This window comes from Eubalaena glacialis, chromosome 17 (genome assembly GCF_028564815.1).
Source record: "Eubalaena glacialis isolate mEubGla1 chromosome 17, mEubGla1.1.hap2.+ XY, whole genome shotgun sequence".
NCBI lineage: Eukaryota > Metazoa > Chordata > Mammalia > Artiodactyla > Balaenidae > Eubalaena > Eubalaena glacialis.
The window spans coordinates 88,736,040-88,763,846 of NC_083732.1; the positions used below are offsets into that span (position 1 = coordinate 88,736,040).

Below are 27,807 nucleotides of genomic sequence, written 5' to 3' on the forward strand. Positions count from 1 at the left end.
CCCTCAAACCCAGAGACAACCCCTCCCAGGCCGGCCCTGCCCCTCCTGACTCCCCACAGGCCAGGCTGCAGCACATCTCAGCCGGCCCTCCCCAGGACATTCCCCAGCACTGGTGCGCCTGCACATCTGCCTGACCCCTGTCCTGTCCACCAGCCCAGCGTCCCCTAGAGCTGCCCATGGCCTCTGAAGAGTATCGATGCCCCCTTCTACAGATATGGAAACTAAGGCTGGAAGCCCCCACGACTAGCGAAGCCGTTCCTGGGACAGGAAGCTTGCAGACGGAGAAGGGTACCTCGGCCTAGGAGAGGCGGGAGGCAGAGGGCCTGCAGCCCCGCCCCCAGCTCCTCCCTCTCCCCTCACGCGCCCGACTGCCAACTGCCTGGTGCCCAGAAGCCGAGGCCCAGGCCCAAGCCGCCCCGCCCACCTCCCCCTCCCCCTTCTCCAGAGGGAACAAAGGGGCAGAGGGGACCTCACTCCGCCTTCCTCCCCAGGTGTTTCCGGAACTGAGCCTGCGGGTGGGGCTGCACTTGGGCTGGGCAGCACCCAGCGGAGATGACAAGGAGACAGAGGCAGGTGCCCCCCCTGCACCACCACCCTCCAGCCGCACGCACCCACCTACGCAGCACAGCTGCCCGTAGAGGTAGCCCCTGCGGAACCCCTGCTCGCAGCCCCCATCCAGCCAGCACGGCCGTTCCAGCACAACCTCCTCCTGCGCGGCAAGAGCGACTCCCGCCCCCAGTGTGCCGGGCGCAGCCATGAGCTTGGGCGCCCTGGGGACAGCAAACAGGACAGTGCAGCGTCTGCTTCCCAGCCCACCCGTGAGGCCGGGCCGCCAGCTCTTCTCTCCACACCCTCCCCCGCCGCGGCGGCGGGCCAGACGCTGAGAATCTGCCCCTGGCGGGCGCCCCGCCCAATGTGAGCCTGGAAGCCGCGCCCCTACGTGGAGAGAGAGGACCCGGCTGGGCCTGGGGGACTGGGGGCAGGGGGAGGCTGCCCTCGAGGACAAAGAGGCCTGGGAACTCCCTAAGATAACCGTTCCTGCTCCCTGCAGGATTCGAGGGAGAGGCTGGGGGCAGTGCGAGGAGCAGGGGGCTGAGAACAGCTGAGAACACAGCAGGAGCACCGAAGCCTCGAGGGGCACCGAGGGCAGCAGGGACTGGGAGCGGCCAGGACAGCGGCCGGAGGGGAGCCCCTTCCCCACGTGGGGACGGCGCACAGAAGCAGGCTGAGGGGGGCCAAACCACAGCAAGGAAGTCCTGGCCCGAGCGTTTGTTTTACTGACCGTCCCTGCAGCTGAGTCACCAGCTGCTCCCCAGCCCCCAGAGCCACGCCTAGAAGCCCCATCCGGACTCAGACCTAGGGCCCAGCGGGCCCAGCACCCCTGCCAGGGGCCAGCCCTGGCCACCCCTACTGAAGGCAAGCCTCCACACTCCAGGCTATGCCCAGGGCAGACCGGCAGGTCCCCGCTGGGGCAGTCCCTCTGGCCAGAACCCCAGTCCCCATGCCCCCGCCCCCCCAGCTCATTCACTTGAGTGGAGGCCCCACCCTCCTGGGCTGCACGCAGCTGCTGCCAAGGGCTACAGCCCAGAGCGGGTGACCTGGAGCAGGGGGAGGGCAGAGCACAGCCAGGCTGCCGGTCCCAGGCGTTCCTAGGCCCTGGCCAAGGGCGCTCAGGCACCTGCCTCACCTCCGTGCAGGGGCAGGGAGGCTCTGCCCAGGCCCAACCCCACCTCAGTCCTGGGCGGGAGCTCTCCCAAGACCTGCCCCAGGACACCCGGCCTGCACCTGCCAGCTGCAGTTTCTGTGCTGACAGTCACCTGTGCTCACCCTGTCCCTGACTGCTAGGGAGGGACCTCCCTTCCGGACTGAACGCTCCTGCACTGCCCCTGCCGCCCACTCCCCACCTGTCCAGAGCCCCCTCGCCCAGTAGGGGGCTCCAGGCTAATGAAGCCACAGAGCCCCGGCCCTGCCCAGAGAAGCAGGGTAGGAGGCGGGGGCAACACCGCTTCTGACCACGTGCCAGTGCTGCTTCCCCCGGGGCGGAAGGGGAGGGCGTAGGGAAACGCAGGGGCGGGAGGGAGGCGGCCCCTTGCCTGCCCCGCCCTCAGCCCCCTGACGGGGTGGCAGCTGGTGACTGCAGCCCGGGCAGTAGCCACCAGCGGCCTTACCTTGCTCATCCTGCACCCGCCGGCGCCCCCTGTGCCAGTGCCACACAGCGGCCAGGGTGACAACGTGGCCCACGACCACCAGGGAAGGGAACAGGCTGCCCGAGGGCTCCATGGCTCTGGAGAGCAGAGCAGGCGGAATCGCCCTTCGGAAGGGCTGCTCGAGGCCGGGCAGCCCCCTCTCTTCCCCGAGCGGAGAGGACGGTGGGGGGTGCCCCGGGACCAGGGACCGCCCCCTGCAGGACCGCCCTACCGCCGTCCGCCTGGCGCCCAGAGACCAGCCCCAGCGCTGCTGCTGCACCAACTGTGCTGCCGCCAGCCCCCCTCCCTCCCCCTCCCGGCCTTCCGCGCTCCCCACCCTCCCACGGCGGCGCCGGCTCAGCTGTCCCAGCGCAGCTATCACGTAGTCACACTCAAGGTTAGCGGGAGCCTTAACCCCTGCCCACCCTCGGCCACACCCGCCAGGAGGAGGGGCCTCCGGGGAAGCCAGGCCGAGCGGCAGCCCTCCCCCCCCCCACCCCCGCCTGGGCCCTGCGCGGCCTCAGCACAGTCCTGCCCCCACCCCCACCGGGAGGGCGACCGTGGTGCCCGAGCACCCCACTCTGCCTCCGAGGGTACCCTCTGGTGGCAGCTGCCAGCGCCCCAGCCCTCGCTGGCCTCCCAGGCTGGCAGCTGACCCAACCACCCTCAAAGACAAGCGGCCAGAGCCCCGACGCCCCTACCCCCCCACAGGGCAACAGACAGGGCGTGGGGGAGGGGCCCAGGTGCCGGCCTGGAGAGCAGACTGTGCACAGAGGTAAGGACAGAGCCTCCCACCCACGGCCCCAGCCGGGCTTTCAAAGGCTGCCCCACCTACCCGGCACAATCTTCATTGGGGACAGTGGCGGGAGCCCACGGATCCGACAGGGAGTGGGTGCGGGGTGTGGGGAGGGTCACAGGCCCCTCGGAGGCAGCAGTGAGCCCGGCAGTGGCGGTGGTGCCGCTGACAGCAGCAGTGCCTGTGTCCGTGGGGGAGGGGAGGGGTGGGCAGGGGGCCCGGGGGGATATAAATATCCAAGGAGGGCCAGCGAGGCCCGTCATGTGTCCAGACTTAGAACATGACGTGCAGAGCGAGGGCACCTGGGCCCAGAGCCTCGCTGGAGCCCAGGCTGACTGGGCGGCGCCACCCGACGCTCCCCCCAGGCTCCCACGGGGGATTCTAACAATAAGAAGCCTCCTGGAACAGGCCGAGCACTGGCACGTGGGCCTCAGGGGCTCACGTACCCCTTGAATGGGGCACAGCCCCGCCCTGCCTGCCTCGTGGGGTAGGGACAGCAGTGGGGGAGCACTCGGAAAGGCCACACAGGCAAGGGCTCCCCCCACCCCCCTGCACAAGTCACAGGACGCAACACCTGGCCCAGAGGGACGGGACGGCCTCCCCAAGGTGACATCTCAGGCCAAATCAGGCTGGGCCACGTGAGCGCCCGCCCCCCCAGCTCGGGCCGTGCCTCCCCACCCCAGGACAGTCCCAGTGTCTACGCTGACCCCACCCAGACCCCAGCAGCGGCGGGTCTGCAGAACGCTTGGGGCCGAGGTACCGGCCCACATCACATCCTGGACTGACCCAGGCCTCAGTGCGCTCAGGAAACAGGACGTGGGGGTCACGGTCCTTCCCCTCTCCTCCCAGCAGCCTGGACCCCTCAGGCCCGAGCAGACAGAGCACTGGGGTTTGTACCCCATTTTGTAGCGCTTCCCCTGTGTCCAGCACCATTCTATTCCAATCCTCAGAGAAAGCTACGGAGTAAGCCCCGTGTATTACTGCATCGTACAGATGAGGAAACCGAGGCACAGAAAGGGTGAGGGGCTCACCCTCGGTCACACAAGGCTGTGATGTCAGCCCCGGCGGTCTGCCTGGAGTGCGTGGTCAGCCTGCAGCAAAGCACAGCCAACCACACTTGGCCTCTGGCCGCCGGGGTAGGGGCCCCCTGGTCCACGTGGGGAGGCCAGGGGCAACGAGAAGAGGGCCGGAGGGGTGAAGGGGTGGAGGGCCAGGCCACCCAAGCCTCCTGCCCATCAACCCCGTGCTTCAGAAACTCACTTCTGAAGGACACTGGCCTGCAGTGGCCAGCTCTGGAGGCTGGGACTGGGACCGAGCTCCTCTGAGGAGTCAACGGCCAGGGGAGAACCAGCTCCCAGAGGCAAGGGTGTCCCTCCCTCGAGGGTGGCGGGCAGCACCCCCCGCCCCCCCAGGGACCTGGGGCAGGACCTGCAGCTCCCAGAGCCTCCATCCCACACCACACACACCCGGGCACCTCTGAGAGGGAGCCGTGCTCATCCCCGAGTCCCGAGTCCCGAGTCCCGAATCCGGCCCCTCCAGGGCCCAAGCCCCAGGCTGGAGGGGAGAGGCCTGCAGCCGCCGCCCAGCCCTGCCCTACCTTGGCCCAGCTGAATCAGCTCGTCCATGCTGTACCTGTCCATGGCTGCCACCACGGGCCAGGCCGCTCCAAGAGCCGGCAGACAGGAAAGGAAGGGAAGGCAGGAAGGAGGGAAAGGATGGGAGGCGGAGGGCAGGCTCGCTGGAGCCCTGGCCTCCCCACCCAGCCCTGGGAGCCGTGGCTCCTCCTCACGGCCACCCCTTAGTCAGCAGGCCCAGGAGAGCTGAAGCCCAGCGGATCAACAGGTCGGACCAGCCTGCCTGCAATCCCTGAGCCCTCAGGCGGGGCCGGAGGGGCCACCGGTCTCCCTCCTGTGCCTGCCCGGCCCACCCCGCAGCCTCCCCCTGGCTGCACAGGCCCCACCAGCCTGCACCTCCCCGGCCCCTCCTGGACCCCTCCCCGCCATATCCCCCATGACCAGCTCAGGCGCAGCCACCGCAGCCTCCAGCCCTGACAAAGGTGACATCTCTTCCCCGAGTCCCAGCCTCTGTGCTCCTCCCCGGGCGCTGGCCTGCCCAGCCACTGCAGGACCCAGTAAAAGACAAATCTAATCCTGCCGTACCCTGCTTAGAAAATCTGCCAGAGTTCTGCAGATTTCTCCGAAGACAGCCCAGACACAAAGCTGGAGACTCATGGAGGGCTGGCTGGGGCGCCACGCGCCGTGAAAAGGAGCACGGCAGCTCTGGGCGCTGACTCTGTGTCCCCTGCGTGGGGGACAAGCCGCGTGGGAAAGCCAGGTGCACAGCGGGGTCAGAAGAAGCAAGACCCCGAAGGCCACCTGCGTCTGCTGTGTAAGACGCTGTTGGAGCACAGGTGCTGAGGGCGTTCAGATGGTACCTGTTCTCTACAGAAGTTTCAGTTCACTCTGAATTTTAAGCCACGCCGAGCATTATCACTTGAAACATAAACCAAATTCATATATAAAAACCCATTCCACGAGTTTTCTATCACACAAAGTAACCCCAAATTCCTCGCCCTCCCGCCACCTGGCCTCCCTCTGTCCCTCCTTCCGCCAGGCGGCTCTTGGCCAAGCGTGGTCCTCATCAGCCAGGGCTCAGCTCAGGGCAACTCCACACAGGGGCCCTCCCTGCTAGCTCTTCATCCAGCCCATCCCCAGCCGCTGGGGGCTCCCGGCCCGGGACTCGGCCTGGGTCTGGCTGGTAAGTGGCTGAACAAGCGAGTGGACACCTTTCCACTCGGATGAGCAGACCAGCAGGGCACGGCTGGGCGGGTGGCCTCACGGTGGGGACCGTGGCGCGGCAGGCACAGCTGACTGCCCTGCAGCGTCCGTCACTCCCCAGCCGGGGCTGGACGTGCACAGGCAGCCCACCTGACCAAGGCCACTCTGGTGAGCAGGGCGGCTGGCCCCATGGGCTGTTGACCTGGTCCTTCTGCAAGCTGACTGGAGGGCGAGGCTGTGAGGAAGGAAGGCGGCTGTGTGGCTCATCACTTGATAGTTTTTAAAACTCTGGGAAGTCGATGGTTCTAAACGTCATCAGAACCTTCCTAGCGGGAGTGTGGCGCATCAGAACCCCTGCAGACCAGAAGGCAGCCCCGTGCCACACCCAGCACCAAGGCGCCCTAGGCGTCCTCCTGTACCCAGAGTGGCACTCAGATCCCGTGCTAGGCCTGAGGGACCAAGGGGAAGGGGCGCCCACACCCGCCGGCCCTGACTCAGCCTGGAGCTGGAACTCATTTCCTGTTGGAAACTCTGAGCTGCCACTGGCGACTGCGGCCCGGAAGGGAAGACTGAGTCACCTCCGTCAGGGCTGGGGGGTCCCCCCACCCCCCCACCCCCACTCTGCCCACTGCAGCCACACCCAGCCCCCCTTCCTGGCCCACGGCCAACTGCCCGCCCAGCCACCCTGCCCAGCCCAGCCAGGCCACAGACAGGGAAGGAAGGAGCGAAGGGGAGGGAAGGGCTTGCGCTCACCACACCCCCGACCCAAGAAGGGGGAGAAGGCTTGTCCACCAGCCACTGAGCAGGGTAGGGGCAGCAGCGAGGCGAAGGTTGGGGGAGAAGGCCCAGGCCGAGAGCCGGCCACCGGGTGCTTGGTCACAGCTGACCAAGCGCCCAGCGAAGCACTACTGCCTCTTTGTGGGTGTCACTGTCGCCCCATTGACAGGAGCCGGAGAGGCCGTGTGGTGAGCCCGAGGCTGCCCCTCTGCCCACAGCCTCACTGATCCTCCCAGATGGGCTCCCACCCCTAGGCCCGAGTTAGCGGGTCCAACCCAGACCAGGCCAGGACCGGCGCTTCCGCTCAGCACCTGGGCCTGCGCCTGGGTCCCCAGACCACAGTCATTTACCTGGCAAACTCCTACCCAGTCTGCTAGCCTCACCCCAGGCCCCCTGTCCACCCCTCAGAAACCAAGTTCCTCCTCAGGTAGTGAGACACAGAGACGGAAGCAGGTGCGGGCTGCCCCACCTCAACGCCAAGGCCGATGAGCTACAGAAGCGCATGTGTGAGCCTCGAGCTGCACGGGACCCTCTGCCCACCTGGGTCCTGCAGCACAGGTGCTTAGGGACAGAGGGATGCCACAGAGCAGGGACACAGCAAGGGCTTGCTGGCCACCTCTGGGACAAGAGGACCTGCTCCATCCTCTGAGACCTGGGTCCCGCTGGGAAGGATCTGCCTAGACCCCGGGCTGGGCCCTGCACCCGCCACGCCTTGGCCTCAGGACCAGCGGCAGATGTTCCTACCTAGGGTCTGCTCTTCTCGCCCCAACCCAGGGCTGCCCGCTAGGCCATCACCAACCCCAAGCCGACCAAGCAGCCAGTCACAATATCACATCTGTGCCACACAACCACGGGGGCAGCTGTCACCCCCACTGGACAAACTCAAGGCTCAGAAAGGTCAGGTAGTCACCCACACTGTTGGAGAGAAGCTACACCGCTGTCCCATCCCAGCACCTCCTCTGCATGCCCCCACCTCCTGCAGAGAGGGCCTCAGGGCAGACAAGTCGCCAGGGTGGGGGGGGAGGCGAGCAGGGCCCAGGACAAGGGCAAGCTGGGGAGAGGGCCGAGGGTGCCGGCCAGGGCTGTGTTAACAGCTGGTCCTGCCAGTCCAAGAACCACAAGCCCCACCCCTAGCTCCGGGGTGTGCCTGGGGATGGGCTGGCAGTAACCTACCGGCTCCTCCTTGGCCTACCCACCCCAAGGTCCTCAAGCCAGGAGGAGGAGCCCTGTGGGTCCACTGACCAGAGCGCGCAGGCAGAAACGGCGCCACCTGCTGGCGGGAGCAAAGCTTTTGCACACTCGCTGCCCACCCCAGCCCACCAGGCCCAGGCCCCAGCACCCCCTCCCATCCCCCACCCTGGGGCCAGGACACAGCTACCTGCGGCTGGGGCAGGCTCCGGGCCAGGCCTCGCCAGGGTCCCTGGGGTGGTGGCGGGCACCACAGGGGGCTCAGGTGCCCCCTCCTCAGGCTCCTTCCGGCGGTAGACCCACCGCTCCTCACGGGTAGGGTCCTCGGCTGGCAGCGGCCCCCGCTTGGGCGGGCAGCCCAGGGGACCCTGCACGGCCTGCACGTGGGGGGTGCGGCGGGCAGGCATCACCATGGCGACAGGGCGGCGCACCCGCTGCAAAGAGGCGGGCACGATCTCCGGCGGCAGGTGCAGGTACTGGCGCAGGTGGGCAATGCCCTCGTTGGTGAGGTACCAGTAAAAGTGGCGCCAGGCGAAGGTCTCCCGCACCAGGCCCCGCGCCCGCAGGGAGGCCATGGCGCGCGTGACCTGAAGGTTGGTGACACCGGGCACGTGGGGATGCAGGCTGCGGGGCCGCCGGTCCTTCTTGGCCACCATCACACCCTCGCGGAAGAGCACCTCGTAAATGGTACGCAGCTGGTCCAGCGGCATGAGCATGCCGGCCACCATGGCTGCCGGAGCCGGTGAGTCGAGGGCGCTGGCGAGTCGAGGGCGGCGGGCGGGGCACAGGGAGGAGGTCCAGGAGACGCCCTCGGCACAAGGTGCAACCGGGGCCGAGGGGCAGGCAGGCCGTGGCGCTGAGCTCGAGGGCGCGGGCTCCGGGCTTGTGGCTCGCGGCGCCTGGCTCTCTGGCTCCGTGCGATTCCTGCCGACACTGCGGCCTGCCCACCGCTTGCGCGAGCCTCCCGCCTGCCCGCCCTTCAGGACGCCCAGGCCGGCCCCCTCTGACTCAGCGGCAAGGGCGGCCCCTCCCACCCTCAGCTAACAGGGCCCCTCGCAGAGTGGGGGGCACCTCGCAGCAGCGGCCATCCCCAAGGCAGGCCCCCTCCCCTCCCAGGCCCGCGGCTCCACGTCAGAAATTACATCAGTTTCTAAACACTTCCTTCAGGGTTCCTAAGATTAGCGGGAGGGTGGACGGGAGTGGCTGTGGACCCAGAATCTAAAAGGCTGGCAGAAGGGAAGCCGGAGACGAGAGAGCAGGAGGGTCCTCAGGCCGGGGACCCAACTCAGGGTTGTGGTCTCAGAGCCTCAGGGATTCACAAGGGCCTGAAGAGGAGGGCTGGGCCGTCTGGGCAGGGGGTCCTCTAGGTCTAAGGGAGGAGAGCTGAGGTCTTGTGGGGACTCAAGGGCTGAGGGGAGAGCTGGGGTCTTGGGGGGGCAGAGGTCTGAGGGGAATGGCAGGGGCAGCTGCTGCAGCACATGGACAGGCTGTAGGCACCACTGGCTGCTGTCCATCAAGCGGGCAAAGGGACAGAGTGTCCACCTCCAAACGTCAGACCCAGACAGCAGCCACCCTCTTTAACCCTTGCCATGCCAGGCCAGATCAAGGGTGGGCCAGGAGCAGGGAGTCGGCTCAGAGTCCAAGCACTGTCCACAGGGCACAGGGTAGGGGCTCTGAGTGGCCTCCATCCACCACCGCCCCAGGCCAGCTGTTGGAGGCCAGAAGCTCTCACCTGCCACAGGGACCCAAAGCCACACGCGGCCTAGCGCCCCTGCCGCCAGGAGACACCCCACCCTGGGCAGCCTGAGTGCCTCCTTTGAGTCAGCTGGACAGATGAGGGGAGAGTAGCACCAGGCTAGAAGAGGGTCGGGGGCCCCAGTGAAAGGGGGACCAGCAGCAGGGGGGGGAAGGGGCTGTGTGCTCCATGCCAACACCCTGCAGCCTGGCCCGGCCACGCCCAGCAGTCACCCCTAAGCCCTCACAGCTGAGGCTCCAACCACGGACATCGCGCGCCTCCCCATTCCACCCAATACCCCGCTCTCCCACTTGGTGCTGCACCACTCACACCTGGACCTGCGCTTTCTCCCCTCCCCCAAGCGGACACACCCATTCCCAGCACTGCTAACTCGGGAACTGTTTATAAATAGGGCGGAAGGGGGGGGATCCCGAGGTGGGAGGCTCCCGCGGGCAGGAGGCCAACAGGCGGCGCGTGGGGGCGGGTTTATGAGGCCGTTGCCATGGCAGTGCAGAGCCGGCTCCCAACACACACACACACACACACACACACACACACACACACACACAGTTGTGGCAGAGGAAAGTGCAGGCACAGCCAACTGTTCCCACAGCCCGGCCCGCCAGCTCTGCGGCGCCGCTCTCCCTCCGCCGGCGGGAAGGGGGCCAGCCCCGCGGGACACCGGCCGGGGAGGGCGGGGCGCCGGCTCGGGGAGGACGCCCAGCAGGCGCTGGAGTGGGCAACGGCCACGCCCCCTCAGCCTAGAGGCGCCTGCGGACCCTGCCGGGCACCACGGCTGTGGCTTCGGGAACCAACACCAGCTGTGGTTTCAGGCCAGCACTCAGGCCAGTGGCCCGGCCCGGCCCTGTGCCCACGGAAGACCCACTCCTGGCCTGACCCTCAGCCCTCCCCCGGACCTCCTGCGCTCCCCCTGCCCCACCCCGATCTCCCGTGCACTCCCCTGCCCACCCCACAGCCCCACTCTGACCTCCTCTCCCTCCTAACCACCCCATACGTCCACCGCACATTTCCCTGGTTTGATTCCCCGACCTAACCCCCCAACCCCCAAGCCTCCTACCAAACCGACCCCACAGCATGCCCCCTCCCAAACTGATTCCAAGCCACACACAAGGCCCCCAGACCTAAGGTCTCTCCTCCTTCCACACAGACTTGCACGGGTCTTTGGCCAAGCCCCTCAGCCCCGTCACAACCCACGCCATCCCCGCAGGAGAGGGCAGCAGTTCGGGACGCTGAAGAAAGGGGGGGGGGGGGGGGGCGGGGCACGAAGGGGAATCCCCCTCCCTCCCACCAGCCCCGCCCTCGGGGGTTGAGGGGAGGAGCAGGCAGGAGCCTAGAACGAGACGTCCCGGTCTGGCCCGCGGTGCCAGCCTCGGCACGCCTCCCTCTACCCCATCCCCCCACCCCCGCGACCCCCAGGTCCCAGGGCTGAGAGAACACCCCTTTCTGCCCTGCCCCCACGCTGCGGGAACCGCAGCCGCAGTTGCTGATTCAGCACAGGAAGGACCGGGGCGGACAGACAGGGCGGCCCCCTCCACCCCACTCCAGGCCCCTCCGGATCTCCAGGGCAACCAGTCGGGGTCCTTGGGCAGCCCCCAGAACCCCCCCATTCCGGAACAAAGAACCGCAGTGTGGACTTGCCCGGGGCCAGCCCGCCTGGCGCCTCCCCCGCCAGTGATCGATCCCCAAGGCCCTGCCCTGTCCCCTTCGACGCTGGGGGGCAGGCCGACAAGCGGGGCGGGGATTCGGCAGAGTTCGGGAGGACAGAAAAGTGCGGATCCGAGAGGTGGCGGAGGCCGCCTCCCACCTCCGCCCCGCCCCCGCCGCCGCAGTAGCCCGCCCCGCCCCCCGACACTCGCTGCAGGGTTGCAGGGCTGCAGGGCTGCGGGGCTGCGGCTGGAGTCACCCCCGCCAGCTCCGGGCGGACCTCGCACCAGGTGGAGTCCCGGCAGGACATGGACACGGGGTCTCCTGCGGCTCCGGCTCCCCACCCACAAAGCTGCTCCCAAGGCGGCAGACCCCGACCGCTGCCCTGTGGGGGCTGCACCCAGCCAGAGGTCACTGCCTGATCCACACTCCCCACCCCCCGGCTCGGTCCCCAAGCCCGGCCCGCACCTTTGAGGGAGCTGATCTCATGCTGGATGGCTCTCGAGGGGTTCATGTCTCCGCCAGGGCTGAGGGCGGCGCGCGGGCCGCCACGCAGAGTCCAGCCCCGCACTGCACTGCCCAGGCCAGAGCCGCAGCCTGGGGGAGGAGCCGGGAGGCGCGGGGCGGGGCTTGCCAGCCGGGGCGGAGCCTCAACTAATCGTTGCGCAGTGCAAGGCCGGCCCGAGCTTGCTCCCGTCTACACCGCCCCCACCCTTCCAGACCCCTGCTCCCGGTCACCTGACCCCGGTAACTCCAGCCGGACTGCCAGGCCATCAGGCTGGATCCAGGTGTGCTTGGACGGCCCACCCCACCCCCCAGTCCCCGGGCCTCTGCCGCTGGCCACCCTCAGAGTGCCCTCCTAGCCGCTCCTGCACGTGGCTTTCCTGGCCTCGAAGTCATGGCCACTCACTCCCTGCAGGAGACACCCACCGGTCTGGACCTCCTGGCGACCTCCCCAGCCAGCACCCTGGGTGAGGAGGGAAGGTAGATCCCACCGGGGCAGAGGCTGGAGGCTCCATCACCACCATTCACTTCCCCCCCCTTCCATGCCCTCCGCCTTCTCCCCTCAGCTGGGGGCCCTCCTCCACCCACACGCGCCTCTGGGTCACCTCACCGGGTCCTGTGACACTCTGACTCCCAAGGTGACACATTCAGCCTCTGCCTCTCCAACTCAGCAAATACCCACAAGGCTTGTCTTGGGAAGTTCCTGTCTTCCCGGCTCTGCGGATGTACCACCATCTACCACCCAGCAGCTCAGGCCAACCCCCTAGGGTCCTCGCCCCCACGGGTCAGCCCCACAGGTCCTGGTGGCTCCGCCTTCCAGTCTGTCCCCCTGCCACCAACTGTCCGGCCCAGCAGTCTCCTTGCACCACCACCCCGACTGCTGACAGGATCAGCCTCCTGGACACTGTCACTGCCTGCCCCCTGGGGAGAATGACGGCGCTGGCACTGCCGGGGTGGGGTCAGCTCTGCCCCCCTCACGGTGCCGCAGGAAGCCGTAAACAAGCGCGCAAGCCTTGCCCACACCTCGGGCATGTGCACGCGCGGCTTCAACGTAAACCCCAGGATCGGGCCCTCCCGCCCCACCCTGGTCCTCTGTGCTGGGCTGTGGGGGACAGACACAGCCTTCGTCTCCTGCCAGGACCGCATCCAGATGCTTCCTCCGTCCTCACCCCAAGGCCCCTCCTGGCCCCGCGGGGCCCACACCTTGCCCAGCCAGGCCGCTGCCTTTAGGCGACCACTCTTCCTGCAGGCAGGCCCACCGTGTGTCGGGTCAGGACTGGGGCGAGCGCGTGATGATGGCAGAGCTGGGAAGCCGGCGGTGCCCACAGGTACTGGCTGATGAGCAAAGAAGCGGGTGCGGCCCTATACTGGCTCAAGGCCTGATGTTCTAGGATCCCTCGCAACCCCACCCCTGCCCCTCTCAGGACTCAGCCAGTGCGGGGCACTGGCAGGTCTCAGGAAAAAACAGCGGCAGACCTGGGGTAAACAGGAATATGGGAAATTAATAGAGGATTTTGTGATTCCTTACACCTGAATTCCTATTACTTTTCTATTAGCCACGTCCAGATGAACCTAAATTCAAACTGTTAACTGAAGAGTACTTCCTAACTAAATCTCAAATGAAACTGATAGATACTTAAACAGAACTAAAAACTATAGGAAAAGTCACCCACACACAAAATTAGTGCTGGTTCTAGTTTTAAAACTGCATATAATTGAGAGTTCCCTGGCGGTCCAGTGATTAGGACTCAGCGCTTTCACTGCTGCGGGCCAGGGTTCAATCCCTGGTTGGGGAACCAAGATCCCACAAGCCACCCGGCACGGCCAAAAAAACAAACAAAACTGCGTATAATTGAATTTTATAAGATTATAATTTTAAGCTACTGAAAAGATGAGGGCAGAAAGCAAGTAATGGGGTAACACAAGGATCAGGCGCAATTAGGTGGCTTTTCCTAACTTTTCAGAACCATGGGGACAGAGAAGGAATGTCCCAGGCCCTTAACTGCCCCGTCAAGTCACGCTGCCCACCCGAGAGTGGCCACTGCAGTCACCTGCAGCCACTTGCAAACAAGGGCTCGCAGAGAAGGGGTGGCAGCCAGAAGGCCCAGTGAAGAGGCCTTCAGCCTGCCCCTGCCCAGTCTGCCCCAAACGGCAGCCACATGGTGTGGCCTGGGAAGTGGGCTGTGGCCACGGCCCCTGGATAGAGTCCACGGGACACACTGAGCCCATTCCTTGGTTTCTTCCCAGAGGAAGGGGCAGCTAAAGTGGGGCCATGGAAAGACAGGCTGCAGCTAGCCAGCAAAGGAGGCGGACGCACATACGAAGGCCCCAGGTCAAGAGAAGAGGAGTCTGGCCAACCCCAGAGAACGTCTGCGTGGAGGGCGCCTGGATACAGAGCTGTAGGCGGGGTTCCCCTGGGCCAGGGAGGCCCCTCGGACTGCGGCGGGCAAGGGCCTGGGGGCAAGAGATGGGGGCAGCGTGGCTCTGGTGGGTGAGATGCAACGGCCCTGGCCCTCCCGACAGTCCTCAGCTTTCACGGTCTCGCTGCCCAGGAGATCTAGTCCCAGGGTCCTCAAGAAAGCAGGCTGTCTGACCCGGCACAGCTTCCCCACGCCCAGCTGGGGCCCTGGCAGATCGCCTGCACCAGGGACTCGCCTCATGCAAGGCCGAACGCTCTTAAAGCTTTACTGCAAATTCCAGGAGGCAGCTTACACCCCTGTGGTCCCTGCAACCCAAGCTGAGCCCCTACGCCACAGCCAGGCCCCCTCCTTCCCAGCCCCTCTGTCTGGGACAAAGCACCCCACCTCACAAGCCTCCTGAGACGCTGGCAGGTGTGGCCCCAGGCCACACCCCCTGCCGTTCAGACCACCCCACTGCTCCCAAGGCCCTGTCTGCCTTCCAGTCCGTGTTCCTCACCAGGGCTCCCCAGCTTCACGCCTGTGCCCAGCCCCGGGCAGCCTGCCCTAGCGGGGCTCACTAGTGACTGGTGGGCAGGTGATCCTGTGCAGGGGTGACATGTGACAGCTGTCGGCCCTGCCGGCAGACACCTTCCACACAGGGTCCCCCATAATCACCCAGTGAGACCCCGCTACGGACTGTGCCTGTTCCCTGCAGTGGGAACAGGGGGCCATCTCACCTGCACCACCGGGCCTCACCCCACAGCCGTCGCCTGGCATTGGCCTTGACCTCTGAGGAAGCTACCAGGCTGGGCAGGAGGAGAACGCTCCTCCACGTGGGCAGCCACTGGGTGATGAAGGCGGGAGCTCAGCTAGACCAGCCACCCCGTGCGGCTCCACCCCGCAGGGCCAGGTCCACAGCACTGCGGTGGGTGCTGCCAGGGCCCCAGGGGTCCTGGTGATGGTCCAGGAGGCATAGAGGGTCCCCGTTTGGGCCCCATCCAGCTCTCTCTCCCTGTAGCCCAGTTCAAAAATTGCACCGTTACCAGGTGTCCGCCAGAGACCTCGGGCAGGGATCCTGGGTCCCACCCCCATGTTCCATCCATCAGGAGGTCCCATCATTCTGCTCCCCCAGATATCTCTCAAACCTGTCCTCTTCCCACTGTCTCCACCGCCACCCTCCTCCCCTTGGAGACAGCCCTGGCCTCCTCGCTGCCTTCCACCTCCAGGCGCTCAGCGGCCACAGCCCTGCTGCCACACCTGCTCCATCTCAGGGCTACAGAGAGGCTCCCGATCCTGTCCTGTCCTGTGTCGTCCTGCTGCACAGACCCCTCTGTGGTTTCCTCCAGCAGGGACAGTGGGGACAGTGCTCTCACACAGGGACGCCTGTCTCAGCACCCCTGCACCCCAGGCCTGGTCAGAGGCGTCCACGCAGGGAACCAAGCAGTGGATGCTTGCAGTTCAAGGATGAGGTACTTCCCAGGAACGCTATTAATAAGAGGTTTACTTCATTAATAGATTAAAGCAGAAAACCTGTATATTGATCTCAAAACTGCTGATAACTCATTTGATAAAAACTCACCAATATTTCTGATTTTTACAAAGTGACCCAGTAAACTGGGAAAGGAGGTCCAGGCACCCTCAGTATCTGAGGGGGATTGATTCCAGGACCCCAGCCAACACCAAAATCCTCGGATGCTCAAGTCCCTTATAAAAACTGGAATAGTATTTGCATATAACCTAATACAGTGCAAATGCTATGTAAATAGTTGTAAACACAATGTAGGGACTTCCCTGGTGGTGCAGTGAATCCACCTGCCAATGCAGGGGACACGGGTTCGAGCCCTGGTCCAGGAAGATCCCACATGCCACGGAGCAACTAAGCCCATGAGCCACAACTACTGAGCCTGCATGCCACAACTACTGAAGCCCGTGCACCTAGAGCCTGTGCTCCGCAACAAGAGAAGCCACAGCAATGAGAAACCTGCGCACCACAACGAAGAATAGTGCCCGCTCGCCGCAACTAGAGAAAGCCCGCGCAGCAACAAAGACACAACGCAGCCAAAAATAAATAAATAAATTTATTTTTAAAAACACAACAATGTAAATGTAAATAGCTGTCTTTGAGCACCCACAGCAAATTCAAGTTTTGCTTTTTGGAACTTTCTGGAATCCCCCCCCCAATAGTACTTCTTTTTTAAAAAATTATTTATTTATTTATTTACTTGGCTGCACCAGGTCTTAGTCGCAGCATGCGGGATCTAGTTCCCTGACCAGGGATCGAACCCTCGTCCCCTACATTGGGAGCACGGAATCTTAACCACTGGACCACCAGGGAAGTCCCTCCCCAGTAGTACTTTTGATCTATTACTTAAATCCCCAGTTGCAGAACCATGGATGGGGAGGGCTGGCTGTATATCGTTAACATGAGAACAGACGTCCCTCCAAATCTGACCGTGACACCGCCTCAGGGGCCTCCCCCATAGGACGTACTGGGAGCAGGAGCAGCGGGGCTGAAAGGCTCAGCATGGTGGCCGGGACACCCCCAAAGCCACGCCGCCTTTTTCGGCGGCCAGGGCAAGCCTCCAGGCTCAGCCGCGGACAAGGCTGACCCAGGGCGTGTGAGGGGGAAGAACCTAGGCTCCGGATGCAGAGCACTGACAAGTGTTCAGAGTCTGCACCTCCTCAGCACCTGAACCAGTGCCACTGACCACCCACCAGAACCAACAAAGGCGCTCACTAGAGTGGCCGGCTTTCAACACCCTTCTAAAGACCCAAGAGATTTCTTATAGGCCAATAATAACGAGTTGGAAAAAGAGGGTGGGAAAAACCTTCATTCACAGTGCAGGATATAAACTACTCTGGAACAAGATAAATAAAAATCAGTCAGAACTTAAGTTCAGAAAGCCCAACAAGCACAAAGCAAGAACCAGACCCATGGGGAGACTCACATTCCCAATGCAGAGGTCCGACCTCGCAGGACCACTGTGCCCCGAGCTAGAACTGCGCTTCTGACCCACCCCCGGAACCCCACCGCCGGCCCCGCCAGCCCCGCCAGCCCTGCCAGCCCTGCGCCGACTCTTTCTTTTTTTTTAAATTAATTAATTAATTAATTTTTTTTTTTTTGGCTGCGTTGGGTCTTTGTTGCTGTGCGCGGGCTTTCTCTAGTTGCGGCGAGCGGGGGCTGCTCTTGGTTGCGGTGCGCGGGCTTCTCATTGCGGTGGCTTCTCTTGTTGCGGAGCACGGGCTCTAGGCGCACGGGTTCAGTAGTTGTGGTGCGCGGGCTTAGTTGCTCCATGGCATGTGGGATCTTCGCGGACCAGGGCTCGAACCCATGTTCCCTGCGTTGGCAGGCGGATTCTTAACCACTGCGCCACCAGGGAAGCCCCGCCGCACCGACTCTTAATAATTGCCTCCTTCAGACACTCACATGATTTTATATCAGATCGGCGAGGTTCTGTTGTCTGTTTGAAACCCTGTCACTGGGTGCTGGGCAGGTGTAGGGAGCGAGCCCTTTCGGGCGCTGCTGTAATACCTAGCAAACACCTTAGGAACTTCTTAAAAATATTCCCCAGACGCAAACATGGGCCATACAGGGAAAAGTCTCCTCCCAGATTGTCCCCTCTCCACCCCGCACACAGTGTGGAAATCACTGTCAGGACTGGCTTCCTCTTTATCCCTCCGAAATTTCTTTATGTGGAAAGTCACGTAAATACAAACATGATCCTTGGTTTTCCCCCTTTTAACACCAAAAGTGACACCTCGGGACTTCCCTGGTGGCACAGTGGTTAAGAATCTGCCTGCCGATGCAGGGGACATGGGTTTGAGCCTTGATCCGGGAAGATCCCACGTGCCGCGGAGCAACTATGCCCGTGTGCCAGAACTACTGAAGCCTGCATGCCTAGAGCCCGTGCTCCGCAACGAGAGAAGCCACTGCAATGAGAAGCTCTTGCACGGCAACAAAGAGTAGCCCCAACTAGAGAAAGCCCGATCACAGCAACAAAGACCCAACGCAGCCAAAAATAAATAAATGAATAAATACATTAATTTAAAAAAGGAAAAAAAAAGTGACACCTCGCCTGCACCATCTGACCCCACACCTGGGAGGTCTCCCGCTGCACCCCTGCATCCGCCCTCCCTCAGGGCGCTGGCTGCCATCCTTGGCTCTCACACACACACTGCGTTCTTAGACCTGACAGACATTTTCATTGGCCTGGTTTACACCGGTTCACTAATGCAATCCAGAAATTCTGGGTTTCTGGAGTTTTACCAATCTGACAGGTGAAAACACGGCACCCTGGTGTAGCTAGAGCTTAAATTTTGCATACTACTTGACCTAGAAATTCTATTTCTAACAATAGCCATAGACACACAATGATCCAGCCACAAAGCTCTTCTATGTAGCAGTTTACAACACCAAAAAAACCCACAAAACGAAACAAAACTAAACCTAATGTTCCATGGGAAGAGATTAAATTGGATATGATTACCATATAAAAGAATATTATATTATAAATTAATGTCATAGAAAGATGTATTTGTTGTAACATTAAGTAAAAAGAAGTTACACGTGCCTAAAATACTTCATAATATTAGATTATAAAGTTATAAATAAATTAAATTATACTATAAAATACTGTGCACATTTTTTTAAAACAAGCATAGGGACTTCCCTGGTGGTGCAGTGGTTAAGACTCCATGCTCCCAATGCAGGGGGCTAGGGTTCAATCCCTGGTCAGGGAACTAGATCCCACATGCATGCCACAACTAAGAGTTCACATGCCGCAACTAAGAGTTCACATGCCACAACTAAGGAGCCTGAGTGTCACAACTAAGGAGCTGGCAAGCCGCAACTATGGAGCCGGCGAGCCACAACTAAGGAGCCCTCCTGCTGCAACTAAGGAGCCCTCGAGCTACAACCAAAGAGCTGGCAAGCTGCAACTAAGGAGCCAGTGAGCCACAACTAAGGAGCCCACATGCCACAACTAAGGAGCCCGCCTGCCACAACTAAGACCCAGCACATCCTAAATAAATATTTTTTTAAAAAATTAAAAAAAATAAAACAAGCATAAAACAAAAAGATGTGGAGGTTTTATAAAACACCAATCAACCACTGCAGGGCAGCTTGAGGGGAAAGCACTGAACGGTGGCCCCTGGAAGATATGTTCACATCTAAATCCCTGGGACCCATGACTGTGACCTTATTGGGAAATAGGGTCTTTGCAGATGTGATTAAGTTAAGGCTGTCACGATTAGATCACCCTGGATTATCTGGGTGGGACCTAAATCTAATGACAAGTGTCCTTATAAGAGACAGAAGAGAGATAAACAGAGGAGAAGCCATGTGAAGATGGGGCAGAGACTGGAATGGTGCAGCCACAAACCGAGGAACACCAACAGCCACCAGAAGCTGGAAGGGGCAGGAAGGGTCTTCTCTAGAGCCTTCACAGAAACTACGGCCATGCCAACACCTTGATTTTGGCCTTCTGGCCTCCAGAAGTATGAGAGAATAAACTTCTGTTGTTTTAGACCACCTGTTTGTGGTCATTTGTTACGGCAGACACAGGAAACTAATGAAGATATTTTTACCAGGAGTGACAAATATTTAAAAGCATGGCACTGGTTTTGGAATTGGGTAACGGACAGAGGCTGGAGAATTTTGAGGAGCATGACAGAAAAAGCCTAGATTGCCTTGAACAGGCTGTTGGAAGAAATATGGATGTTAAAGATGCTGCTGGTGACGACTTAGAAGGAAATGAGGCACATATTGCCAGAAGCTGGAGGAAAGGTGATCCCGATTAAACAGTGCAAAAAATGTGGCTGAACTGTGTTCCACTGTTGGGTGGAAAGCAGAACTTATAAGTGATGAACTTGGATCTTTAGCTGAGGAGATTTCAAAGTAAAGTGTGGAGGGTGTGACCTGGTTTTAACCTGTTCCTTACGGTAAAGTGCAGGAGGAAAGACGTAAACTGTGGAAGGAACTGTTAAGCAAAAAAAGAACCAGCACTGGTGATTGGGAAACTCACGGCCTGTTCAGATTGCAGAAGATGCTAATGTGGGGAGACTCATTGTTAGGAGAGAGTGCTCTGGAGAGAAAGACAAGGATGCAACTGGACAATCTTCCTCTGAAGAGATTTGATCTCTGACTCACAGATGCATTTAAACCTCGCAGCACAAGCTGGGGATAGAGAGGGTCATCCAGGAAATCTCTGTGGAGAAGCCTCTAACCTGATGGCATGGATCCCTGTATCATACATGGGAGACCCACAAGGTGTATAAGAATGTTGTATCAGCAGAAACACTGCCAGCTTGGATGCAAGAGGATAGAGACAGGATGAAAGGAAGGAAAGCTGTTGGAATTCTGGGATACTACAGGCAGGAAATGGGGTAACAGAGCTACTCAGCTTCAAACATATGCTGCCCGGCAAGAAAAAGGAAAAATGACTCCAAGGGCAGAGCCTTGGGCCCAGAGGGTGGAGCCATGGGCACAGAGGGTGGAGCCATGGGCACAGAGGCAGAGGCCGGCAGAGCTGAAAGTGTACAGAGCAAAGCATCAAGCCACAGAGGAGTATTCTCAGGCCTTCAAACCTATTGAACTTGCCCTGCTGGATTTCAAACTTGCTTGGGACTCCTTTATTCTTTTCTCTTTGTTACCCCTTTATTCTTTTCCCTTTCTCCCTTTGAGAAAGGGGATGTCTACTCTATGCCTGTCCCACCATTGTATTTTGGAAGTATACAACATGCATTCTAGTTTCACTGGTCCACAAATGGAGAGCAATTTTGCCCCAGGGTGGACCATACCCAGAACCTTACCTATACCTGATTTAGAGAATTTAGATGAGACTGGGCTTTTGAGCTGATGAGATTTTGGACTGAGGGTTGCTGCTGTAAGACTTTTGGGGATGCTGGGCTGGGGCAAATGCACGTTGCATGTGACAGACATGAATTTTAGGAGGCCAGAGGGCAGATTGCAGTGGGCTGAATGGTGGCTCTGAAAATACATGTCTACCTCCAAATCCCTAGAACCCGGGAAAGTTACCTCTTTTGGAAACAGGGTCTTTGTAGTTGTAACTTAGTGAAGAATCTTGAGCTGAGATCATCCTGGACTGTGAGGAAGGCCCTAAAATGCAGTCAGAAGCGTCCTCACCAGAGACAGAAGAGAAGACGCAGGGGAGAGGCGTGTTGAAGATGGAGGCCTATTCTGCAGTGATGCAGCCGCAAACCAAGGAACCTGACAGCCATGGGAAGCCGGGAGGGGCGGGGCGGAATCTGCCCTAAAGCCTCGGCCCTGCTGACACCTTGATTTTAGACTTCTGGCTCCTAAACTGTGAGAGAATACATTTCTGTTGTTTTAAGCCACCCAGAGTGTGGCAAGTGGGGGCTATTTGTATTCTGAAAACATCCATGAGATCCTGTGGTAATAACAACAGTGAAGCTCAGTCGTGCCCCTTGAGGCTTAACCCTGTGCCTGTTCTATAAGCTTCCCACGTAGCCATTCATTTAATAAGAAAGGCGAAGAAAGGTACATTTCAAAAGTTCAAAATACACACTCACTTGAAAGACAAAAAAAGACCTGAATAAAGACCGTAAAAGCCATCCACCCAGCCAGAGACACCTGATGCAGACACCTCTTTCTGGCTTGCTGCCAATTACCTCACACCTGCATCCTCCAGTCTTGTACCCCCAGCTCCCCAACCATGCCTGCCATGGAGGGCCTCCCAAACCCCACTGTACCGGGCACCCATGCAGCCCCCAGCCCACCTGACCCACCAGCCTGCCTGAGATCTCCCAGACTCCAGGGCAGCCACACCGGCCGTCCTTCTAGGGCCTTCCTTTCCTGCAGCACTGGCCCCGGACCTGCCCCTACCTCAGGAACCAGCGTGGGTAGCAGATGTCCCCCCATCCTCTTCCTGACCCCAGGGCAGCAGGAAAGGAAAGGTCCCTGCCAAGAGCTGACCACCCAGCTGGGAAGACCCTTCCGCAGCTAAACCATGACCCGAGCTCCCCCAGAGGAGGATGGGAGGAAGGGAGAGGGGAGGAAGCCCTGCAGGCTGTGCCCTGAGTCCTCCAAGTGGGCACCCGCCTCCCATCACCTGAGAAGGGGTTCCTGACTCCCCCTCCACCCAGCCACCATCACCTGGGGCCACCACCAGATGACTCAGCCCATGGCCCCTCTTAGGTCCCCGACCTCACCACCCACAGCCCCTGCAGGCAGCCACAGCACCAGCTCTCCCAGCCCTGCATCTCCCTGTCCAGTGTGGGCCTGCTTCTGGCCACTGCCCTTGGCCCCATGCCGGGCGGGGGCACCTGGCTCCCCACCTGCATCATCTTTCTCCAGCCTCATCGCATCTGTTCCCAAGGTGCCCAGATCCTGCCGCCAACCCCCGCCCCGCTGCCGGCTCCCCTCAGGTCTCACTGGGGAAACTGAGGCCAGGAGGCAACATCGCCCACACCTTCCCAGCCCCACACCTTCCCATCGCCACCTTCCCTCCCCCACGCCTTTCCTCCCCCATGCCTTCCCATCCCCCACGCCTTCCCTCCCCCACGCCTTCCCCTCCCCCACGCCTTTCCTCCCCCATGCCTTCCCATCCCCCATGCCTTCCCATCCCCCACGCCTTCCCTCCCCCACGCCTTCCCGTCCCCACACCTTCCCATCCCCCACACCTTCTCAGCCCCACACCTGTAGAAGCCTCTATCCCTTCTGAACCACAGGGCCCTGAGTGGCAAGGGGCTGTCACGCCCACCCCCAGCATGTGCGGTTGGGCAAATGAGAGGGGTCACACAGCACTCGGGCCCCCCAGGCCCCCGTCAGCCAGTGTTCTGCCCAGGCTGCATTCTGCTGACAGCTCGGCCTCCGTGTCACTGCCCCGTCCTGGATGGCGGCCTCCCTCTCACACACTGCTGAACCCCTCACCGTTTCCACCTCCCTTCTCAATTCCTACACACCCCTTGGCACCCCCAATCTGACCACGCCCCCAAACAGGTCTCCCTAAGGTCCCGATATCCCTTATGACCACGCCAGGCGCTCTAAGGGCAGCCGGCTCCTGGTTCATCCCTCCTTCCCTTTCACTGGGCTGCCCGGACCACCCCCTGGGGAAGGCTCCCCCTCTGCCCCAGGCTTTTCCCCTCCACCTCGAGATCCCCAAGCGCAGTGCCCAGCCTGGTCCCCCCAGCAACTCGAGTCTTCACATGTTGCCCAGCTCAGTGATCATCTGTTTATTTGCCCCCAAGCTAAGCTCCTGTTCTTCCACCGCCCCTGCTGCAGAGGAACCACTCCACCCCCCCACCCCCACCCCCCACCCCCCCCCACTGCTCCCCACCCCCACCTCCACTCCCACCCTATGGCAGCCCAGTCTGGGGTCTGGGTTTCTGCAGGGGTTCAGCTCGGGGTCCACTTTCCCTCCCATTCACCTGCTCATTTTCAAACCACATAACGAGGTGCAACAGGACACAAACCCTGCCCTCGGGAAGCTGAGTTCGGTGGGAGAGAAGATATTTTAAATCTTCTTTGTTGGGCTTCCCTGGTGGTGCAGTGGTTAAGAATCTGCCTGCCAATGCAGGGAACACGGGTTCGAGCCCTGGTCCGGGAAGATCCCACATGCCGCGGAGCAACTAAGCCCGTGAGCCACAACTACTGAGCCTGCGCTCCAGAGCCCGTGCGCCACAACTACTGAGCCCATGTGCCGCAACTACTGAAGCCTGTGCGCCTAGAGCCTGCGCTCTGCAACAAGAGAAGCCACCACAGTGAGAAGCCTGCGCACCACAATGAAGAGTAGTCCCCACTCACCGCAACTAGAGAAAGCCCGCATGCAGCAATGAAGACCCAATGCAGCTATAAATAAATAAATAAATTTATTTTAAAAAAGTAACAAACTGAAAGAAAAATTACAAACACTGATAACACACAAGGAAGTTAATAGTCATAATAAATAAAGAACTCTTATAATTCAAAACAAAACACCTTACAGAGAAATGAATAATGCTTTTCAATACAAAGAGTGAATAACTATGAAATGATGATCACTTAGTCAAAGAATGCAAATTAAAACAAATTAGAATTTTCTCATCAATCAATTGGCAAGGGATTGGAACTAGTCTGCCTTGTATCTGCTGGCTCATCTACGCCAGAGGACAATTTAGAAATACAATCATTTTTAATGATAAGCCCACATGTTCATGTAAAGGGACCAGATAAATAAGCGGAGGTACTTCCATGCAATGGAACACTTAGTACCCATTAAAAAGCATGAGGGTGCCAAGACCATTCAATGGGGAAAGAATAATCTTTTCAACAAATGGTGAAGGAACAACTGGGTATCCTCGTGCAAAAGAATAAAGTTGGGGTAATTATGTGGCAGTCCAGTGGTTAGGACTAAGCACTCTCACTGCTGGGGGTCCCAGGCCCCTGGTTGGGGAACTAAGATCCAGCAAGCCTCAAGGCACAGTTAAAAAAAAAAAAAGAATAAAGTTGGACCCCTACCTCACACCATACTCAAAAATTAATTCAAAATATATCAAAGACCTAAGTGTAAGAGCTAAAACTATAAAACTCTTGGAAGAAAACATCGCCATAAATCTTCATGACTTTGGAATAGGCAATAGTGCTTAGATATGACACCAAAAGCACAAGCAACCAAGAAAAAAATAAGTAAATTAGACTCACCATTAAAATCTTTTGTGTTCCAAAGGACACCATCAAAAAAATAAAAAGACAACCCATAGAATGAGAAAATCTTTTTGCAAATCATCTATCTGATAAGGGACTTATATCTAGAATACATGAAGAACACTTACAACTCAATAATAAAAAGCTAAAAACCCAATTTAAAAATGGACAAAGCCTCTGGATAGACATTTCTGGAAAGAAGATATAGAAATAACCAATATGCAAAAGAAAAGGTGCTCAACATCATTAGTCATCAGGAAACGCAAATCAAAATCAAGAGAGACCACTTCACACCCACTAGGACTAAATGTCTATAATCAAAAAGGCAGATAATAAGTGCTGGTGAGGATGTGAAGAGATTGGAAGCTTCATACACTGCTCATGGGATCATAGAATGGTGTAGCTGCTGTGGAAAGCAATCTGACAGTTCTTCAAACAGTTAAATATAGAATTATCACATGTTCCAGCAATTCCACTCCTTGGTATATACCCAAGAGAGATGAAAACATACATCCACACAAAAACTGGCACACAAGTGTTCATAGCAGCACATTCATAATAGCCAAAAGGTGGAAACAACACAAATAGCCATCAACCTATGCAGAGATAAACAAAATGTAGTTTATCCATACCATGGAATGTTATTCCATAAAAAGGAATGAAGAACCAGTACACACTGTGACATGGATAAAACATTATGCTACGTGAAAGAAGCCAGACACAAAATTGTATGATTCCATTTATATGAAATATCCAATATAGGCAAATCCATAGAGACCTAAAGTAGATCAGTGTTTGCCAGGGTCTGGGGAATGTAAATGCTCTGAAATGGACTGTGCTGACCATTTCACAAGTCTATTAATACACTAAAAACCACTGAATTCTTTCCCTCCCTCCCTCTCTTTCCCTCTCTTTCTCTCTCTCCCTCTCTCTCTCTCATACACACACAGACACACACACACACACACACACAATGGTCACCCCAGCCAGCGAGACTAGGGGCCCAAGGTGTGACTTTCATCTTTTTTCTTCATATACTTCCACAGTGCTTGTTTGTTTGTTTTTAGCACATTTTTCTTTTTTTTAAAAAAATATTTACTTCTTTATTTGCCTGCACTGGGTCTTAGTTGAGGCATGCGGGGTCTCTAGTTGGGGCATGCGAACTCTTAGCTGCAGCATGTGGGATCTAGTTCCCTGACCAGGGATTGAACCTGGGCCCCCTGCACTGGGAGTGCAGAGTCCTAGCCACTGGACCATCAGGGAAGTCCCAGCACATTTTGCTTTTGACCATAAACACAGACCAAAAGCCCTCTTCAAAGAGCCCCAAATAACTGCCAGCCTCCAATCCTACCAGTTGAGCTCTGGCCACCAAAGATGACACCCCACGCTCTCATCCACTCACCCATGCGAGCACCCTGCAAGTGCTGGCTGAGGGCCTGGGGCTGGTGCCAGTGACACAGATAACCACGCTCAGAGTCCAGGACGGGAGACGGTGGGACACGTGAGGAGGATGTCAGGCGCAATGGCACCAGGCAGGCCCAGGGCCTGACAGGGAGGTGGGGGAACCCTTCCAGCTGGGCCTTAAAGAAAGCACGTGCCCTGCAGATGCGCTGACACTCCCCAACCCCGCCCGCCTCTCCAGCCCCACCTTCTCTAGACCAACGCAGGCCTTCCAGGTGGGTGCCTCCTGCAGGCTCCCTACCCCAACCCTGCCTGGAGCACCTGCCCCCCCAAACCCCTGTCCCTGCCAACATTCCTCCCCTCTGCCCTCCCCTCTCCACACCCACTGCCCCTCCCTCAAGCCCTCCCCTCCCCACCCCCATCCACACTGACTCTGCTCCCAGCCCTGATGACACAACCTTGAAGTCTCTACACAAGCTGCCCAGACCCTCCCGGCCGGCGCTCCCACACCCTGCCCTGTACTTCATGCCCTGTCCGCCCGGACAGGCCTTTGGCCCCGCGCGCAAAGAGCTGCCTCGGAAGCTTGGGGGGCTCCTTCCCCACACACCCTTCCCCCGCACCCGAATTCTCGCCCCCGCCCCCAGCCCTGCCTGTGCACCGGGACCACAGGCCCCTCCGGGCTCCCCCGGGCGGCCCCGCCTCCGTAACTGTCGCAGGCCAGGCTCTGGAGACCCCCGCCAGCCCGCAGGGAGCTCTCCAGCCACAGGCCCAGGTGGCCTCAGCCCCGCAGGAATTTGTCCTGGAGCGAAGGTAGGGAGGACAGGGAGGGGCAAGGGGTTCAGGCAGACAGGAAGTGGAGATTGTTCTGGAAGGAGCAGGGCCCGCTGGGGAGGACTGGGGATTTGCGGAGGGAGAGCTGGGGAGTGACACCTCCACTGCTGTGGGGTGGGGGGACGTAAAGGTGAGGGGCGAAGAAGCTGGATTTTGGAGGCAGGCGGGCAAGTGCATCTCACCAGCGAGAGCAGGGCAAAGGTGGGGCTGGGGGCGAGTGCCGGTGTGGGGAAGAAGTCAGGAGGCAGAAGCTAGAGCCCTTCGTGGGCCCAGCGGTGGGCCAGGAGTGGGTGTGCAGAGCTGGGCAGGGGTCCCCGAGGGCAGAGGCTGCTAGTGCCTGCTGCGCCCCCCCAGCCCCCAGCAGGCACCCAACAGCGGCGGGATCAGGGGCTTCGCCCTGCTCCCTCACCAGGGGCGGCCTCCTCTCCGGGGCAGCATGGGCCAGGGCCTCAGGCCTCCAGTAGGCCCAAGGGACTCACAAGGATCGGGCCGCGGCCCATAGCCTGACCGCTTCTGCTCCTCTAGGCCACTCATGGGCCTTGGCAGTGGCCCCAGCCCAGCCACAGGCACAGCCCCGCCCCCCCATTCCCTTGCCTCAAGCCAGGAGGGGAGGTGACTCGGGGTGCCCCAGAAGCCTCCCCTCCCCTCGGCGCCGCTCGGCAGTCCCCGGCACCTACGCTCCCACTTCGCCACTCTCAGCCGCCCTCGGGCCAGTGCCACACGCTAGGGGGGCTTCACCGTGGCGGTGACCAGTCCACTTTGGGCATGTGCCCCAGCACCTGCAGGCAGGAACCAGGCGAGCCCGAGAGGGGGCACGGGCCACGGCAGCCCTGTGTGCCCTCACAGCAACCCTGGAAGCCCGCAGGGTCCTGTCAGGACTCACTC

At 59.9% G+C, this 27,807-nt stretch overlaps 1 protein-coding gene and 1 non-coding gene across 9 annotated transcripts in view; both read right to left on the reverse strand.

The window, feature by feature from the left end:
• Window positions 1–27,807, reverse strand: part of PLEC (plectin) — a 59,320-nt gene that overhangs the window by 26,702 nt on the left and 4,811 nt on the right. For 2 of the 8 annotated variants that reach the window (XM_061172185.1, XM_061172184.1), the window contains exon 1: window positions 7,915–8,661. The exons of 4 other annotated variants lie outside the window; for them this stretch is intronic. In XM_061172185.1, coding sequence (XP_061028168.1) covers window positions 7,915–8,452 — 538 coding nt within the window. In that variant the 5' untranslated portion in view covers window positions 8,453–8,661. Of the gene's footprint in view, window positions 1–2,168; window positions 2,442–7,914; window positions 8,662–27,807 lie in introns of those variants that run through there. 2 more of the 8 variants (XM_061172192.1, XM_061172189.1) reach the window with 1 other exon arrangement.
• TRNAG-CCC (transfer RNA glycine (anticodon CCC)) lies at window positions 25,881–25,953 on the reverse strand. The gene has a single exon. It is a non-coding gene; the product is annotated as a tRNA-Gly (tRNA).